Raw genomic sequence first — 16,976 nt, forward strand, 5'->3', positions numbered from 1 at the left:
GCTGCTTACAGAGCACTATCTTACAATACGTTATATGGTGTTGTGCCCTCAGCGCAACATCACTTGGTAAGTGTAATTCCTTTTGCAACTGCCAAGTATCTTAAAGTACTGCACTAGGGGCGCGTGTGCCTTTTTCTCAGCCGAACACAGTTGTCTCTCCTGACCTCCTTATACACAGGAGCGTTCAGCAAGTCTGAACATTCACATGTTCTCTATAGGAAGGGGTAAGTGCATGACTATCTCCAACTACATCATCTGTTAGGGGAGAGCCAGGAGGCCTCCAACCACCTTAGACAGTCAGCCAACTTTGGTCTAAGGTGTATGGCCACCTTCAGTCATCCTAGCAGTCAACCAGTGAGAAAAAACTCACCCCAATCCATCAAGACTTGATCAAGTCTATCAAACTTAAGTTTGAAACATGATCAAGTATGAAAGACCAATTGTTTGTCTAACATGAATGTATCAGGCAGACCACAGCCATCACTCAAATTTCTAGTCTAAGAACAGGTTCAGACTGAGTAATATCTGAACATAATGGGATTCCACTGCACAGTGTACACTACAGAATTTCAGTGGTGAAGCTTCCGCCATTGAAATTCTGCTGCCGAAAGAATGAACTTGCTTATTTATTTAGCTAAATCGACGCAGAATATGTTGCCATCTATGGGGCAGCAATGTAAGCTCAGTCCTAGTGCCGACTGATTCAGCTGGTGACAGCCACCCTCGGTACCTCCATACCTCCAGCCAGAATATTTCAGGCCTGAGATTCCTTAGTCTGAACTAAGCCTTAAAATTTTATTTATATGAATTGAAACGCAAGGTGTGATGGTCATTCAAATTGTGAAACCTATGAGAGATGACATAATTATGTATTATTTTCTCTCCTCCTTGATACTACATTATGAAGTACAAAACAAACTAATTATAAGTAATCTTAAACCTTACCCAACAAGTAAGTTGGGTAAGTGCAAGTGGTACATGGCTCTGCAGTGGTAATTTTTTACTCTAATCCTTATGCATTATCCACTATCTGGAACTATCCCTCACATACCTGCATTTCAGGTTTGCTTCTATCTGGTGTGATTCATGTTTGGATGCCTTTCATTTATATTTTAATCTGTGCCTGTACTACTTGTCATCTATCCAGCTATGTGCATTCTGCTTATTCTATACTGCCTTTTAATGGTTTTATAATATGGATTTGCTACATTTTCATTACTTTTGTGTTGCTGTCAATACTTGGTGGTACCTTACCCAACACTAAAACATTAGCCATTGCTACAGTGAAATTACGAGTTCCTGGTGTAGTTGCTCTGCAAATATAGACCCCTGCATGTTGCAGCTTCACATCTGATATCACAAGATTTCCATTTCCCACAACTCGGGTGTTGAAGACATCAATGGGTTTTTGGTCTGAAAAAAATAATTGTTAATATTTTTAAAGTAATATAACATTTAATCTGGTGTTAAATATTAAAGCATCATCAAAAGAAACAGAAGCACCCATAAACTATAGCACAGATTAAATACCTTACTCTCCATACAAATTACTATTAGGCAATAAGTATCCCTATTATTCAATGGCTTAAAATTAAAACTTACATTTAGATGACTTTTTGAGATAAGCAGTCATGTGCACAATTATTAAGAAATAGCACTATTTCTGGCCTTTTTTATTACTTGTATATGGTATTTTTCTTCAGTTTACCATTTGCATGCAATTGCTCAGTTTGAGTGGGTGAAGACTAGCTTCTATGATGTCTCCCGATGCACAGCACAAATAAATAAGATGAGATTTTGTCCCTTTATAATTCTGTAGAAGACGCTTAAAAGCAGCAGTAGCAAACTGAGGACATTATTGATTCAAATATATAAAAGACACAGAAATCAATCTTATCAAAAAAACAAGACATATAAATGTGGGGGTGGGGGGGTTCCACACAAAAATAAATTCATTTCAACTTCGAAAAATACAAACGTTTGGCATAACAACTCTGATCAGTTTCAGGCCCTGTGAACCCATAAGAATAGTACAATCACTAATGGCTCACATGGTATGAAAAAGGTCAGAGAGGTTATGCTATGCATCTCTTGTTTGAATTTGACTAAGACTTGACTAATAAAAATGACAAAATAATTTTATTGAAAGCCAAAACAGGCTGCTTATTTGGACATTATAGAGCAGTACAGAGTAGTGTAGCTGTCAATACAGAACTTGGGCAAGATAAATTACAAAAGGCTGAATCTGTGTCTTTGTGGCTTTCCTTTGAATCTGTCCCTCCTTTGCATCACTCCTTCTCCTCCTCTCCCCATAGATTTCTGTGTGCAGTATGTAATCTGATCGGTCTTCTCAAGATGGGTTTTGCCGTGAAGTTAGAGTGAATGATCAGTGCGCGTAGTTTAGGTGTGGAGTGGTTGGGGGGGGGGGGGGAAGAAATGGCTCTTAAGAGGAGACAGTGGTGTTTTTCTCTAATAAGATATTATTGCAAAGTTAATTTGCTTGTAGTATTAATTGATACAAAGTTTGTTAAAAGTGTGGTATCTATTTAGCTTTTAAATTTAGGTAATAAAGAATTATATTTATTAAAGGGATACTCGGGCGCTAAACATCTTATCCCTTATCAAAAGAATAGGGGATAAGATGTTAGATCGCAGGGATCCCACCGCTGAGGACCCCAGCGTTCTCTCCTGCAGCACCGCCCATTTTTCATCTGTCTGATGAAGGGCAGTGCAGGGGACAGAGGTTCGTGAAGTCACGGCTCTGCCCCTTCGTGACGCCACGCCCCCTCAATGGAAGTCAATGGGAGGGGGTGTGACTGCCACCACACCCCCTCTCATAGACTTGCATTGAGGGGGCGGGCTTGACACTGCACCGCCCGTCATCAGCCACAGCGCGATCTTCACTCTGTGCAGCTGAAAAACAGGGGTGCTGCAGGAGAGATCGCGGGGGTCCCCAGCAGCGGTATCCCCGTGATCTTACATCTTATCCTGTATCCTTTTGATAGGGGATGAGATGTTTAGCACTGGAGTACACCTCTAAGACATTGTGTATATGTACAGCGGAAATATTAAAGTCACCAGACTAAAGTCTAGGAGGCTACAATCCAACCCAATTCAACAGACATTCCTAGGTTCATTAATTGTTCACAATGCTCAGAAAGTAATATTTAAAACCATAAAACTAGTTTCCTCAACATGTTTCTCCTAACTGGCATCATCAACTGAAGTGACTTACAGGCTAACCTGTTATGTTTCAGCCATTGGATAATAAGGATATTTATGGCTTAGTAAATATTAAAAAGGCAAACCACAATATAATTTTGAAGAATGTTCTCAAAAGTTACTCATATTAGTGAACTGCTTACCAAGCCTGCTCCAAGATACTATTGGCTTAGGGCTTCCCTTAGCCATACACTCCATTGTAACAGTTTTATGCACAGAGGTAGTTGTATTTTGAGGGGGTGCTATGATGACTGGCTTCTGGAAAGATTCCTCCGGTAAAGCTAGAAAAAAAGCACAAAAAGAACCCTTTAGATTTGAATATTGACCAAGCATTTCAGATAGATGACAAACGCATAACATGTAATTATTTACAAGAAGTAACTTTAAAAGGTATTTCAACTTGTGAAACATTTTTCTTCCACATTCTAGTTTATAGAATAGAACATGTTGAGCCTGATTGTAAGCTGACAGGCAAAAAGCTAGTGATCCAAACTATCACATATGATTATATTCTCTATTCTAGATATTAAATGGTAAATCCACTGTTTCAACCTGTGCAATCTTTAGCGCCAGCTTAGGGAGACGAAGGCCATGTTGGGCAGTACAATTGCTGAGGCAACTATATTAAACTAAGTTTCGTGCACTTGTGCATGGAACTTGGGTGTGGTACAATTGTTTGTCAACTGTACCGCCCAGTGTGCCCTGGGCCTTTTCACGCTGGAGCTGAACATCAAAAAGGTTGAAACTTTGGATTTAACCTTTATGGAAATTATTCAGAGCTGCTTATCATTATAGAACAGTTACAACATACCTGATAAAACAGTCAATGTGGCTTCGGTGCTCTTCCGTTTGTTTAATAGGGTGGTTGCTATACATCTGTAATTTCCAGCATCTTTCTTAGTGATGCCATGGATCTGAAGAATGCCTTTAGATAGTACAGTAATCCTTTTTTGAATAATACATAAAAAATATTTGTTAAATAATACAACCTACAGGCTTTATGTACAGTCTATTAGGCTGCCCCTATGCTAAAGAATAATCATTTATGGGCTCTCTGTATAATAAAAATGTATTTAGAAAAACTAATAGACAGACTGGCCTACTGCAATGGCACCGGCAATCATTGACAATGATGATATTTAATTTACATTAGAGCATCGTGTTGCCACTTTTTTCAGAAGAAACCACTTATAACCATATGTTAACCTAATGGGTCAGCTTTAACCGTACAAATATGTCATGATCCGTATGCGCAGAAATTCTTCATAAGACTGGTTACTTACCTGTCCATGGCAAGAGGTAGAGCTGTGCGATTGACTTCCCAAGTAATCATAGCTGGAGGGTTTGCGGTTATCTTACAAGAGAAACGTGCTAGTCCCCCTTCTTGGACCTTTATTGAAACTGGTTGTTCTTCAAAGGCAGACATAGCTAAAAAATATATAAAATATAGGAAGAAAATAAACTATCTTTAAAGGAATATTCTGCGCAAAATTTTGCTGCCTCCATTTTAGAACAGGACTATTCCCACCATTGAGCGTATTAAAAGAGATTTTTTTGGACTAAGTTTGGTCAACTCAGAATTTATTATTTGACCTATAAGTGTGCGGTCTGACTTAGTTCACAGAGATGGAAATGTGAATGGTTAGAAATACTAATGAGAATATTGCCTACAATGTACAATGGAGAGTACCCGGGTGAAAGGTGAAAAGTGCATATAAGTAAGATAGCAAGATAATTTACAAGCGCCATGAACAATCACATTATAACAAAGAAGACCTTAGTATCAAGGACATTAGCACTGTCTTTAGTTCTATTCCACAAAGCACGATATGCATGGCTGTTACATGTCATGCATCTCTTGCCTTGATTCCAAACAAGCATTTCTACATTTCCTGGTTAATGAATATTACTGTAGGAAAAATGTGCAGCTCGACTATAGTAGATCTGAGATAACTGAGGTTAACTGTATGGCACTCAATACCCAAGGTGCTTGACAAAAGACAAAACGTGTGCAATAAGGCTGGGTTCACACAACATTTTTGCAACATCAGGTTGTGTCTGTTTTGCATACTGTACGATTTTGTCAGTTTTTTCCCAGTACCCAAAACTGTAGCCCAGCACGTTTTTTTGGTCCGGGTGAAAAACCGTATTGAAACGTATACTTTTTTTTAACATGGGAGTCAATGGGAACCGTACAGAACAGTATCTGCGTACGGTTCCATACGGTTTTCACCATACGGTTTTTGACTTGGCACAGTTTCTTGGAATTTCAATCAAACATGTGAAACTTTATTCATAATGGCAAAAAAAGTTAAACACGTATACATTTTTTTTCCTTAAAAAACTGATGCAACCGGACATAATTTTTTAAACAATGTACGGTTTTCAACCATTCACAGATTCAAATTTCCTGCCCAGGGTGGTCCTGAGAAACCCCCCCCCCCCACCATGTCGGTGATCGCAGAAAATCGCATGTCAATTCAGACATGCGATTTTCTGCTATTCCGGGCTGATCGGGTCTCTGGTGACCCGATCACCCGGTAAATAGGGATGATCGGAGCTGTCAGTGACAGCCCCGATCATCCTCAGGGCTAGGAGCGAGGATTTCCATTTTCTTTACAAGCAGAGAGCTTCAAAGTTAGAAAAATGCAACATTTTCAAAATTTTCATGAAATTTGGGGATTTTTCACCAAAAAAGGATGCAAGTAAAGCCGAAAATTTACCACCAAAATAAAGTAGAATATGTCACGAAAAAACTATCTCAGAATCAGAATATTCGGTAAAAGCATTTTTGAGTTATTAATTCGTAAAGCGACGGTGGTCAGAATTGCGAAAAAGGGCTCAGTCCTTAAGGTGAAAAAGGGCTGCGTCCTTAAGGGGTTAATGAAAAATAACAAACAAATCAAATAAGCTTATATGGGAGGGAGTGACGCAGGGCCCTTGCGAATCTCATCCACAAATAGCTAAAGGACCAATAAGGTGCAAAAATAATGTAAATATAAAATATATAAAAATATAAAAAATAACCCAGATGGAAGGAAAGTCCCATATATCAGAGTTCATTTGTGCATGAATACATTCACTGGTATGTGAACACTCCTGCAGAAGAAAAATAAGGCAAAGTATTTGTGATAATATTGCCTAAAATGTACAATGGAGAGTACCCGGGTGAAAGGTGAAAAGTGCATACAAGTAAGATAGCAAGATAATTTACAAGCGCCATGAACAATCACATTATAACAAAGAAGACCTTAGTATCAAGGACATTAGCACTGTCTTTAGTTCTATTCCACAAAGCACAATATGCATGGCTGTTACATGTCATGTATCTCTTGCCTTGATTCCAAACAAGCATTTCTACATTTCCTGGTTAATGAATATTACTAACAAAGCACAAAACAGTTGCACAAACGAAGTTCTTAATTCTTTTTTAACATTAAAATTCAGTTTTCCTTCTTCAGTAGACAAAAAAACATATTCCTGTTTAAAAATGTATGCGTAACTATTTTTGGTTAAAGAGGTACTCCACCGTAAAAAAAATCTTATCCCCTATCCAAAGGATAGGGGATGAGATGTCTGATGGCAAGGGTCCCACCGCTGGGGACCCCCCGCAATCTCCGGGGCATCACTGCACAGAGCGAACTCCGCTACAGCCGCCACGTACTGTCCATTTATGTCTACATACTAGCCGTCACGCCCCCTCCCATAGACGTGAATGGAGGGGGAGTGGCATGACATCACGAACAGGGAAGCTCCAAGCGGGGGTCCCCAGTGGCGGAACCCCCACGATCAGTCTTCTTATCCCCTATCCACTGGATAGGGGATAAAAATGTTTTTCCGGGTAGTACCCCTTTAACTTCTTTTCTCAAATATAAACAGCCTCGGCCACATCATATATCAAAGAGCTAAGAAAGAAAAATTGAAAAACTATAAAAAGGGGTTATCCTGGATTACAAAAACAAAGCTAATTTCTTTTAACAGTACCACTCCTGTTCTCAGTTTGTGTGTAGTATTGCAGCTCTGTTTCATTGAAGTCAATGGGGCAGAGATACAATACCACACACAACCCGAGGTCAAGGGTGGTGCTGTTTTGGGAAGAAATTAGCTCTGTTTTTCTATTCCTGAACAACCTCTTTAAGCAAGGATGTGTGTTTTTATCCTCTGTATGCACATGGCAGAAGAACAGAATGAACATTTTGAAATCCAACATGCCTGAATTTTATTTCCCCACATTTGCCAAAGGTTGGAGGCCCCCAAACACATCAGATTGTTGGAGAACTTAACAGAGATCTGCCGGACTGCCAACAATCAATAATGTATATTAAGCCTAAGCAATGATTGAATAGAATCTGTTCCATTGTAGAAGGAAATGTTCTTTTGTAAAGACTGGTAACTGCTGCTGTAGACTACAATCCTAACATGTGGGTAGGATATTCCAATTCAGAATTAAGTTTGTTCTTCTATATTTCAGATGTCTTACTACAACTGCTGGCACGGCTGCTTAAATGTCATTTCCAGAACAATTCTGTCTTTACTAGAAGCACGATCTGTTAATGCACCTTCTTAGTCAGTGCTAGTGTCAATTTAAACCCCGAACTGTAAAAGCAATGCGGTGATGGGAGGACCAAGCCATAAAACAGCCTCCACATCAAAGCCTGGCAGGGACTTCTGCTGTTTGAGAAAACAGCTCCCCTGCAGCACCATAAATGTAATTGCCTTTTTATGAGAGGTTCACCCCTTTCTATTAGTATGTAGATAGTTCTCAAGTTTACAACCTGGCAGAAACCACACCAGCTATTGTGTTATACACACAACTTTAGGCCTTGTGAAATGATGCTCATAGCACCTGTTTCCTATCCTCAGGAAATAAGATCAAAACTATTAGGACCAAACAAACACAACATAAGCTGTTTGCTCATCCAATCTGACCACATATTTATGCTCTGACACATATACTGTATTAATACAAAAGTGTGATAATTGGCTTCTTAAATTCAATCTATGACCATCATATCCTCAAGCAGCCATTACATTCAAACTAACGGCAGTAGAAATAAATAACATTGATTATTTGTAAAAGTTTGTAAACACAAGGATACAAGCGGCTTTGATGAGGACCACAACGTGATAGCTATAAAAAATGAGTCAGAAAACATGAAAAATGGCAGGTCTTGTGGAAGGTTCCCTGTAAGCAATGGTTAGTACCTACCAAAACAAACCCAAGATGACAGGGTCATGGGCAACAAAGCCTATCTGTCCTGATCCCACAGAAAAGCTACTGTAGAATAAAATGCTGAAAAAGTTTAAGCTGTCTTTGATAGAAAATAAATGTAATCTTCAGGCATGACACACCACACTGCGGGTCAGCTTTTTGCTGGCTGCAGCACTGTCCTGCCTTGGCCGGTGATAGGCTGAGCGGCAGTGTCATGTAACAGGCTCAGCTTTTTGCCTGGTGCCCAGTCCCGTTAGGCTGAGTGGCTAAATATGATATAATGTCACCAGGCAGAAGGTTGAGCCCATTACACGACACTGCCGCTTAGCCTATTTGTCCAAGGCAGGTCAACACAGCCTGTACACCCTAGTCACCGGTACCCAATAGCTGTTACTAAGTGGCTGTTGTTTTCATAGAGAAGATGTAGTTTGCAGGTCATAGATTCCTGAAAACTCTCTTTATTCTCTAGTTTACATCAGATGAACACTAGCAATAGTTCGGAAAAGCTAGACTGGGCTTCCATGCTGCCAAAAAATGTCTTAAAGGATGGAACCCTGATAACCACCAATTAATATCTCTATTTCTTGGTGTGAAGAGTCAAAGTGGCGTTCCCAATCCCCTTAAGTTCTGTGAGATGGAACTACTCCTCGCCTCCCCCCCCCCCCCACTTCTATTCCCGTCCCCGCTTGATTCCAGCCTGTTCCCATAGATGATTCTTGCACTGTGCATCAAAATTTGTGCAGACATGAGACTTGGAAACAGGGCTTGGCATTCAGCTGATTGTCAATAAAGCAGATACAAGGATGGGAAGAGGAGTGAGGAGGTATTCCAGCCACCAGCACTTGGAAATTCCTTTTTTTTTTTTCTACTTTTAGGTTATAGACGCACAGACAAATACACTGTTCAAAAAAATAAAGGGAACACTAAGATAACACATCCTAGATCTGAATGAACTAGTCGTATGAAATACTTTCATCTTTCCTTAGTTGAATGTAAGCTGGAAGGCTGAAAAACCACGGCACTCAGTATGCTGGAACACTCATGCTTTGTTTATTGTAACATAGGGGTATGCAGACACCTGGAGCAGAGACGGGAGGACGGGACAATGACCGTTTTGCCACAAACTGCGGCGAAATGGTTGTTGTCCCGTCCTCCCGCAATCATATTTGTTCGTCCTTACAGCTTTATCTCCACCGAACACCGGACAGCTGGGAAAAAGTGGCTGTAGCTGATTGGCTTGACAGATTCCCAGGTATACAGGCGCGGCTTTGTTTGGTTCCATCAGTGCCGACCTAGTTCTCTTTTAAGACTTTACATAGTTGAATATGCTCACAACGAAATCACACAAAAATTATCAATGGAAATCAAATTTATCAACCTCACACACAAAATCAAAGTGGAAAACCACACTACAGGCTGATCCAACTTTGATGTAATGTCCTTAAAACAAGTCAAAATGAGACTCAGTAGTGTGTGTGGCCTCCACGAGCCCATATGACCTCCCTACAATGCCTGGGCATGCTTCTGATGAGGTGGCGGATGGTCTCCTGAGGGATGTCCTCTCAGACCTAGCATCAATGCCTTCCTTTTGCAGGAACTGCTGACACACTCCAGCCACATAAGGTCTAGCATTGTCTTGCATTAGGAGGAACCCTGGGCCCAACCCGCACCAGCTTATGGTCTCACAAGGGGTCTGAGGATCTCATATCGGTACCTAATGGCAGTCAGGCTACCTCTGGCAAGCACATGGAGGGCTGTGAGGCCCCCAAAGAAATGCCACCCCACACCATTACTTACCCACCGCCAAACCGGTCATGCTGGAGGATGTTGCAGGCTGCAGAACATTCTCCACGGCGTCTACAGACTCTGTCACATGTGCTACGTGTGAACCTGCTTTCATCTGTCAAGAACACAGGGTGCCAGTGGCGAATTTGCCAATCTTGGTGTTCTCTGGCAAATGCCAAACATCCTGCACGGTGTTGGGCTGTAAGCACAACCCCCACCTGTGGACATCGGGCCCTCATGAAGTCTGTTTCTTATCATTTGAGTGGACACATGCACATTTGTGGCCTGCTGGAGGACATTTTGCAGGGCTCTGGCAGTGCTCCTCCTGCTCCTCCTTGCACAAAGGCGGAGGTAGCGGTACTGCTGCTGTGTTATTGCCATCTACGGCCTCCTCCATGTCTCCTGATGCACTGGCCTGTCTCTTGGTAGCGTCTCCATGCTCTGGACACTATGCTGACAGACACAGCAAACCTTCTTGCCACAGCTTGCATTGATGTGCCATCCTGGATGAGCTGCACTACCTGAGCCACTTGTGTGGGTTGTAGACTCCATCTCAAGCTACCACTAGAGTAAAAGCACCGAAAGCATTCAAATGTGACCAAAACATCAGCCAGGAATCATAGGAACTAAGAAGTAGTCTGTGGTCACCACCTGAAGAACCACTCTTTTATTGGGGGTGTCTTGCTAATTGCCTATAATTTCCACATGTTGTCTGTTCCATTTGCACAACAGCATGTGAAATTGATTGTCAATCAGTGTTGCTTCCTGAGTGGACAGTGTGATTTCACAGAAGTGTGATTGACTTGGAATCATTGTGTGGTTTAAGCGTTTCCTTAATATTTTTGAGCAGTGTATATGATAAGTACAATTTGTCTCTTTGTCTTAAGAGCTTTGTAACAGTGTCCGCAGATTGGAATATGAAATGTAGCTGACTTATTCTCTTAAATGTTATGGCTGATCATTGTGTAGACATTATCGCCACTGCTTGAAATTTGTCTACTGCAGACTGAACTGTAATTTTTTATTTTTTTATATATATTAGATGAAAAAAGTTCAATAGTATAGATCAGTGTTAAAAGCTGAAGCGAGAAGATATTCCCCTTATAAGTGTTACACATGAAAGATCTGTCATGTATCAATGTAAATGCTTTTATTTCCAACCCTGGAAAGTACATGCATGGTATATTTCATTTCCTAAACAAATCTCACTAATGTGTTCTGTGGTTTACAAATCAAAATAACCTAAAACACAATTGTTACTTCCCCAAGCTGTCAGAGTGGATTTCTATCAACCACATTCAGACCATGTGTAACTCTAGTATGGCCTTAGGGAATGAATCAGGCCAAGATGAAAGTTTATCAGATTTCACATTCATTCGCAGCCTCTGCTGATAATGGATAGTCACCTAGAACTCCCAACAGGAAATTGGTTAATCCCTTCCCCACATGTGTGTATGTGTGGCAATACAACACTGGTTATGTGAACGGATTTTGCAGTTCAACGGCTGTAGCTCTTTTAGGATGCAAATATATAAAAGTATTATGTTAAATGCACAAGGTAGAGATATGCGAGTACTTATTGTCAGATTATCAAAGAGAATGAATTATAACTTTGATGCTTGAGAGTGTAAACAGGATGTATATGATAAATCAGGAGGTAATTAAATATGACAAAATATAGGAAGGGACCAATCTATAAACACATTTTTTTTTTTTTTTTAACAAACTTAATATATTGAGATAGGTGAGGTACAAAACACAACAAAATATCAGACCTACCAAAACATATATCAACACGTAGAGAAGCTCAGAGTAACAGTGAAATACAAGTTCTCTTCCCCATATGACAGACTATGGTTTCAGAAGCTCTACAAGTTATATACACACATTTGCTATGTCAATCACCAAATTCTTTGAAAGTTCAGGATGTGAGGAGCTGACCAGCAGCCATTACAACAGAAAAATATTTCCAATGACCAGCTAAACACCCTTGTCCACATGGCAGTCATTAAAAGGTCAAGGAGCAAACAGCAACATGTTGAAGTGAAAAAATCCTAAATACTAACCCCAAAAATTCTTTCTACAGCAGAAAAATAATATAATTCTGAAAATGAAGATTATACTTTTGTCTTATAGCACTTAAAATGGGACTACAGTTGGAGAAAACAAGATTTCCCTTGCGGAACTATAAACTGCTAACAGAGTTCTGGAGCAAGTCTATGGGAGGGGGCTGTGTCACCCCCTCCCATACACTTGCATTGAGGGGGAAGGACGTGATGTCCCACGGGGGCGGAATTGCAAAGTCATGATACTCCGTCCCCATGGTCAGGAGGCATAAGACTTAAAGCCTCCAGCACTTCCTGCAGTGCTCACAGAAGGGGGCTGCATGCTAAATTGTGTGGGTCCCCAGCGGCAGGACCCCCGCGATCAGACATCTTATCCCCTATCCTTTGGATAGGGGATAAGAGGTCTTAAGGCCGGAGTACCCCTTTAAGGTACAATCACCTTTCAGGTTCATAGCGCAAATTACTAAATATTTTTAATAGTGTTTATTGCTGTATTTATACACAAATAGAAATCAATGTAAAATAATGGCATAAAGAATTCTAGGCATGTATACTCTATATTGTGAGCAATCAGATTTGTTTAAAACCCATCCATGCTCACATTTGTCCTGGGTTCACATTTGAAAAATAATCTACTCCTATGTAGGGATGGAAAGACCATCCTGGCACTAGGGCAGTATCTGCTGGTCTATGGGTAAAGGTGGACATTACCACTTGATGAATGCTCTGATAAATACTCTTGAAGTGCAATCTTGTAGTGTTTGTTAATGGGTTGCTAAGTTTCAATGTCCGATGGCCCAAATTACTCAGTTTGTTACTGTTTTTTTTAAGGTTTTAGCAATTAAATTTAGATACTAGAACATAAGATGGTCAGTCTACCAAAGAACAGTGACCAGTGTTGCCACACAATGCATGAACAGTAAGAATTTAAAGGGGTATTGCGGGCAAAAACATTTTATCCCCTATCCAAAGGATAGGGGATAAGATGTCGGATCGCGGGTGGCCCGCTGCTGAGACCCCGTGATCTCCAGTTTCGGAAACCTCCGGGTTTCCGGTACTGGCGACGTCATGCCAAGCCCCCTCCATTCATGTCTAAGGGAGGGGGCGTGACGGCCGTCACGCCCCCTCCCATAGACATGAATACAGGGGGCGTGGCGTGACGTCACGTCCCCAGTCCCGGAAACCCGGAGGTTTCCAAAACTGGAGATTCAGCACCCGCATTGAGCAGTGGGCCCCCCGCGATCAGACATTTTATCCCCTATCCTTTGGATAGGGGATAAAATGTTTTTGCCCGGAATACCCCTTTAAGTCACATTACGTGACCATACTTTCTCTCGTAGAGACATTTCTGTAATTTAGAATGAATGGGATAACAGTTCTAACTAATAGTAAGAGGGGGAGTGTCACGTGTCCTGTCGCTTACTCCAAGTGCTGTTGACAGAGTCTATTCGATTTTGCGAGCTTAGCAAGTGCAATTTGATCTTCTTACTTTTAAAGCATCCCAGATGGGTTTCCTCTTCTCAGATTATATATTATCCAGGCTGCAGTGTGTGGCTAGAGAAAGGTATAATAAATGCTAATACACTTATCAAGTAGCTTCCCTTGGCCCCTTCCAGTTTTCAGCAGAGGAGAAAACAGTACAAGGAAGACAAACAATAAGCCATATTAAACAGCTTCAAAGCACTTCATCCTGTGTGGCCACAATGCTTTTAGGGGCCAAAGGGCACATAGATTCCCCCCCTTGCCAGGGGTGCTTTTTCTGAACACTTTGCCAAGTGATTGGCTTCTTGCGTTGATAACTAATCCTACGCATACCTTTTCCCAGGGCCGCTTCCATTCCATGAAGTATTAGCACAAGTAGCTAAATGGTCACATGAAAACCTCATAGAATCCCTGCAAGTATTCACAAGCAATTACTAAGAAAATAATTGAGGGGAAATAACTTTTCCTTTCTGCAGCTAATAATCCTCTCATCTGCCTGCAGGATAGGTGAATACAGACCTGAGAACTTTCATTGTATCTGATTAATATAATATAAATGCACCATTTACCATTGTAGTATGTTATGCTTTGCTTACTAATACATTCATACTTTGTGGAACTTTTGCTGACTTTTTCTACATGTTTGAACAGGGAAAATCCACCTCGGATTAAATTTCCATACATATGGATATTTCCATGCATGCTGAATATTTCCCCATAAAGAAATTGACCTGCACTGTAGATTCAGTATGTCAATTTCTGTTGTGGATTGTTTTATGGAATAGTTGCTCATTTTCGCCAGTGGCTTCAATAGGAAAATCAAAAGTAGGTAATTTAAAGGGGTATTCCAGGCCAAAACTTTTTTTTATACATCAACTGGCTCCGGAAAGTTAAACAGATTTGTAAATGACTTCTATTAAAAAATCTTAATCCTTCCAATAGTAATTAGCTTCTGAAGTTGAGTTGTTGTTTTCTGTCTAACTGCTTTCTGATGACTCACGTCCCGGGAGCTGTGCAGTTCCTATGGGGATATTCTCCCATCATGCATAGCTCCCGGGACGTGACATCATCATTGAGCAGTTAGACAGAAAACTTCAGAAGCTAATAACTATTGGAAGGATTAAGATTTTTAAATAGAAGTAATTTTCAAATCTGTTTAACTTTCCGGAGCCAGTTGATATATATAAAAAAAAGTTTTGCCTGGAATACCCCTTTAATTATGGGTTTTGCAAAGAATTATAGCCAATTTTTGATCAACAAAACACAAATTTTCCCATAGGTGGGATAGGGATCACACTTCAATATAATCTCAAAAACCCAGGGCACAAAATCCCTTATAGGAAAACCCCCCTTATTAAAGATGCAACTTTTATTTAATTACTTCTTTAAATAAATGTGACCAGCGATTTTAAAACAGTGCAGTACAGCCCCAGAAATCAAAATAGATTAGAGATAAACCCACTCATTCATGTCTCAGGGTCTGCAATCCCCCGTTCTGAACTGGATAGCTGTAGTGCTTATTAAAACCAATACTTTTCCCCTCTACTAGTTTAGGTGCAGCAGCACCATCCTCAGGAGGAATATCTGGCAAACACCCTGAGGATTTTATGTTGTGGAGATTATGCTGCAGATTTTATGCTGTGCTGCACAGCATAAAATATGCAGCATCAAATCCACAGTAAATTACGTATTGTGAACATATCCTAAATAAATCACTTTGTATGGTATTCTGTAAATAAGTTTCACAAATATGTATTAATAGTTCTCCTACTTTATAACAGACTTGTGTTTCAAATGGTCACCATCTGTAAAATCTCTGCTTGTGGTCAGGGAATGGACACAAACTTGTTTACAAATGTACATAAAGCAAACATTTCTGTAAAAGTTTATGCTGATTTCTTATTATAAATCACATAAATCATGTGTCAATTTGTGGGCAGACTAGAACTTGGTAACATAATAAAAAATAGATATATCAAATACTAATGATAAATGTTTTACAAATCACTTGTGGTTCGGAAAACATCTGTACTCTATCAAAGTTGAGAGCAGAGATTTTCAGACAGGGTCAGCTGAAGCCTAAGGTAAAAGGCTCCATTCACACTGCTGATATGACATGGTATTGTGATGCCCATCAGGGGAGCCAAGGAGAAAAGCGGGAGAACAAAATACTGATTCCGCCGTCTTTTTCTCCCGCTATTCTCATAGAAAAACAATGGTGCCTGACGGACTCCATAATAGTAAATGGGAGCCGTCAGGACCCGTTGTTGTCCGTTGTGACCCGTCACGAGAATGGGAGTTAAAGGCACACACACACACACACACAAAAAAAAAAGACTTTAAACGGCCGTTCTTGACAGGGCGCAACAGCAGTCTGAATGGGGTCTAAGCAATATGCATGTATGCAGCACAGGAACTAAAGAGAATACCAAAGTATATTCAAGTGAATCAATCTCTAAGAATTTACTTTACCAGCATATGACATAAACTTGTATTTAAAGGAAAACTGTCAGCCTGCATACTCACACTAAACCCATTTACTGGGTTATTGTGTGGGTGAACAGGAGTCCAACGAGGCATCACTTACTAAAATACGTCTAGTAGGTCCTGGTCTGTGACTGCATGGCCTAGTGACGTAACCTGCCACGTGGAGTCACAGACCATGAATACATAAATTGAGCTTGCAGGGCCCCGCCTCAAACATGCAATTTACCTAATTCAACAGAGGGGGCCAGCCGATGCGTCCGGTATGATTACGTGAACATTTGGCATTTTATATTTGTACTGGATGGACACATTATCTCACTGTCATGACCAATAGCTCTGAGCTCGAAACTCATCAGCGTTTATCGTGTGTTTTTTTTTTTTTTTTACTAGTGACATGTAATTTTTTTTCTTAAGCGGTTTTCAGCTTTTTTAATGGACCTAATAAATTTAGAGTTTTAATTGGATTCTATTCTCCAGGAGCTGGATTTTACTTTTTTGCTCATGACCCTTTATTGGACTTCTGTTCGCCCACACTATAACCCAGTGCATTGGGTTTAGTGTGGGTGAACAGGCTGACAGTCTCTTTATCCTATCCCTCCACAGATCTTACTCAATGAACCCAGACTACAACCCTTGATATATATTAACATATTTAGGCATTCGTAATTAGGAGTGTAATGTCCCAGTACAGAACATAGTCCTGTACTACACTTAGGCCCTTT

At 40.4% G+C, this 16,976-nt stretch overlaps 1 protein-coding gene across 1 annotated transcript in view; it reads right to left on the reverse strand.

The window, feature by feature from the left end:
* The window catches only part of PRTG (protogenin), a 127,401-nt gene that overhangs the window by 72,707 nt on the left and 37,718 nt on the right, over positions 1 to 16,976 (reverse strand). Inside the window, exons 3-6 of the mRNA XM_056572374.1 lie at positions 4,506 to 4,650; positions 4,034 to 4,167; positions 3,366 to 3,503; positions 1,255 to 1,413 (exon numbers count right to left, since the gene is read on the reverse strand). Coding sequence (XP_056428349.1) covers positions 1,255 to 1,413; positions 3,366 to 3,503; positions 4,034 to 4,167; positions 4,506 to 4,650 — 576 coding nt within the window. The remainder of the gene's footprint in view (positions 1 to 1,254; positions 1,414 to 3,365; positions 3,504 to 4,033; positions 4,168 to 4,505; positions 4,651 to 16,976) is intronic.

The sequence above is a fragment of the Hyla sarda genome, chromosome 4 (assembly GCF_029499605.1).
Source record: "Hyla sarda isolate aHylSar1 chromosome 4, aHylSar1.hap1, whole genome shotgun sequence".
Taxonomy (NCBI): domain Eukaryota; kingdom Metazoa; phylum Chordata; class Amphibia; order Anura; family Hylidae; genus Hyla; species Hyla sarda.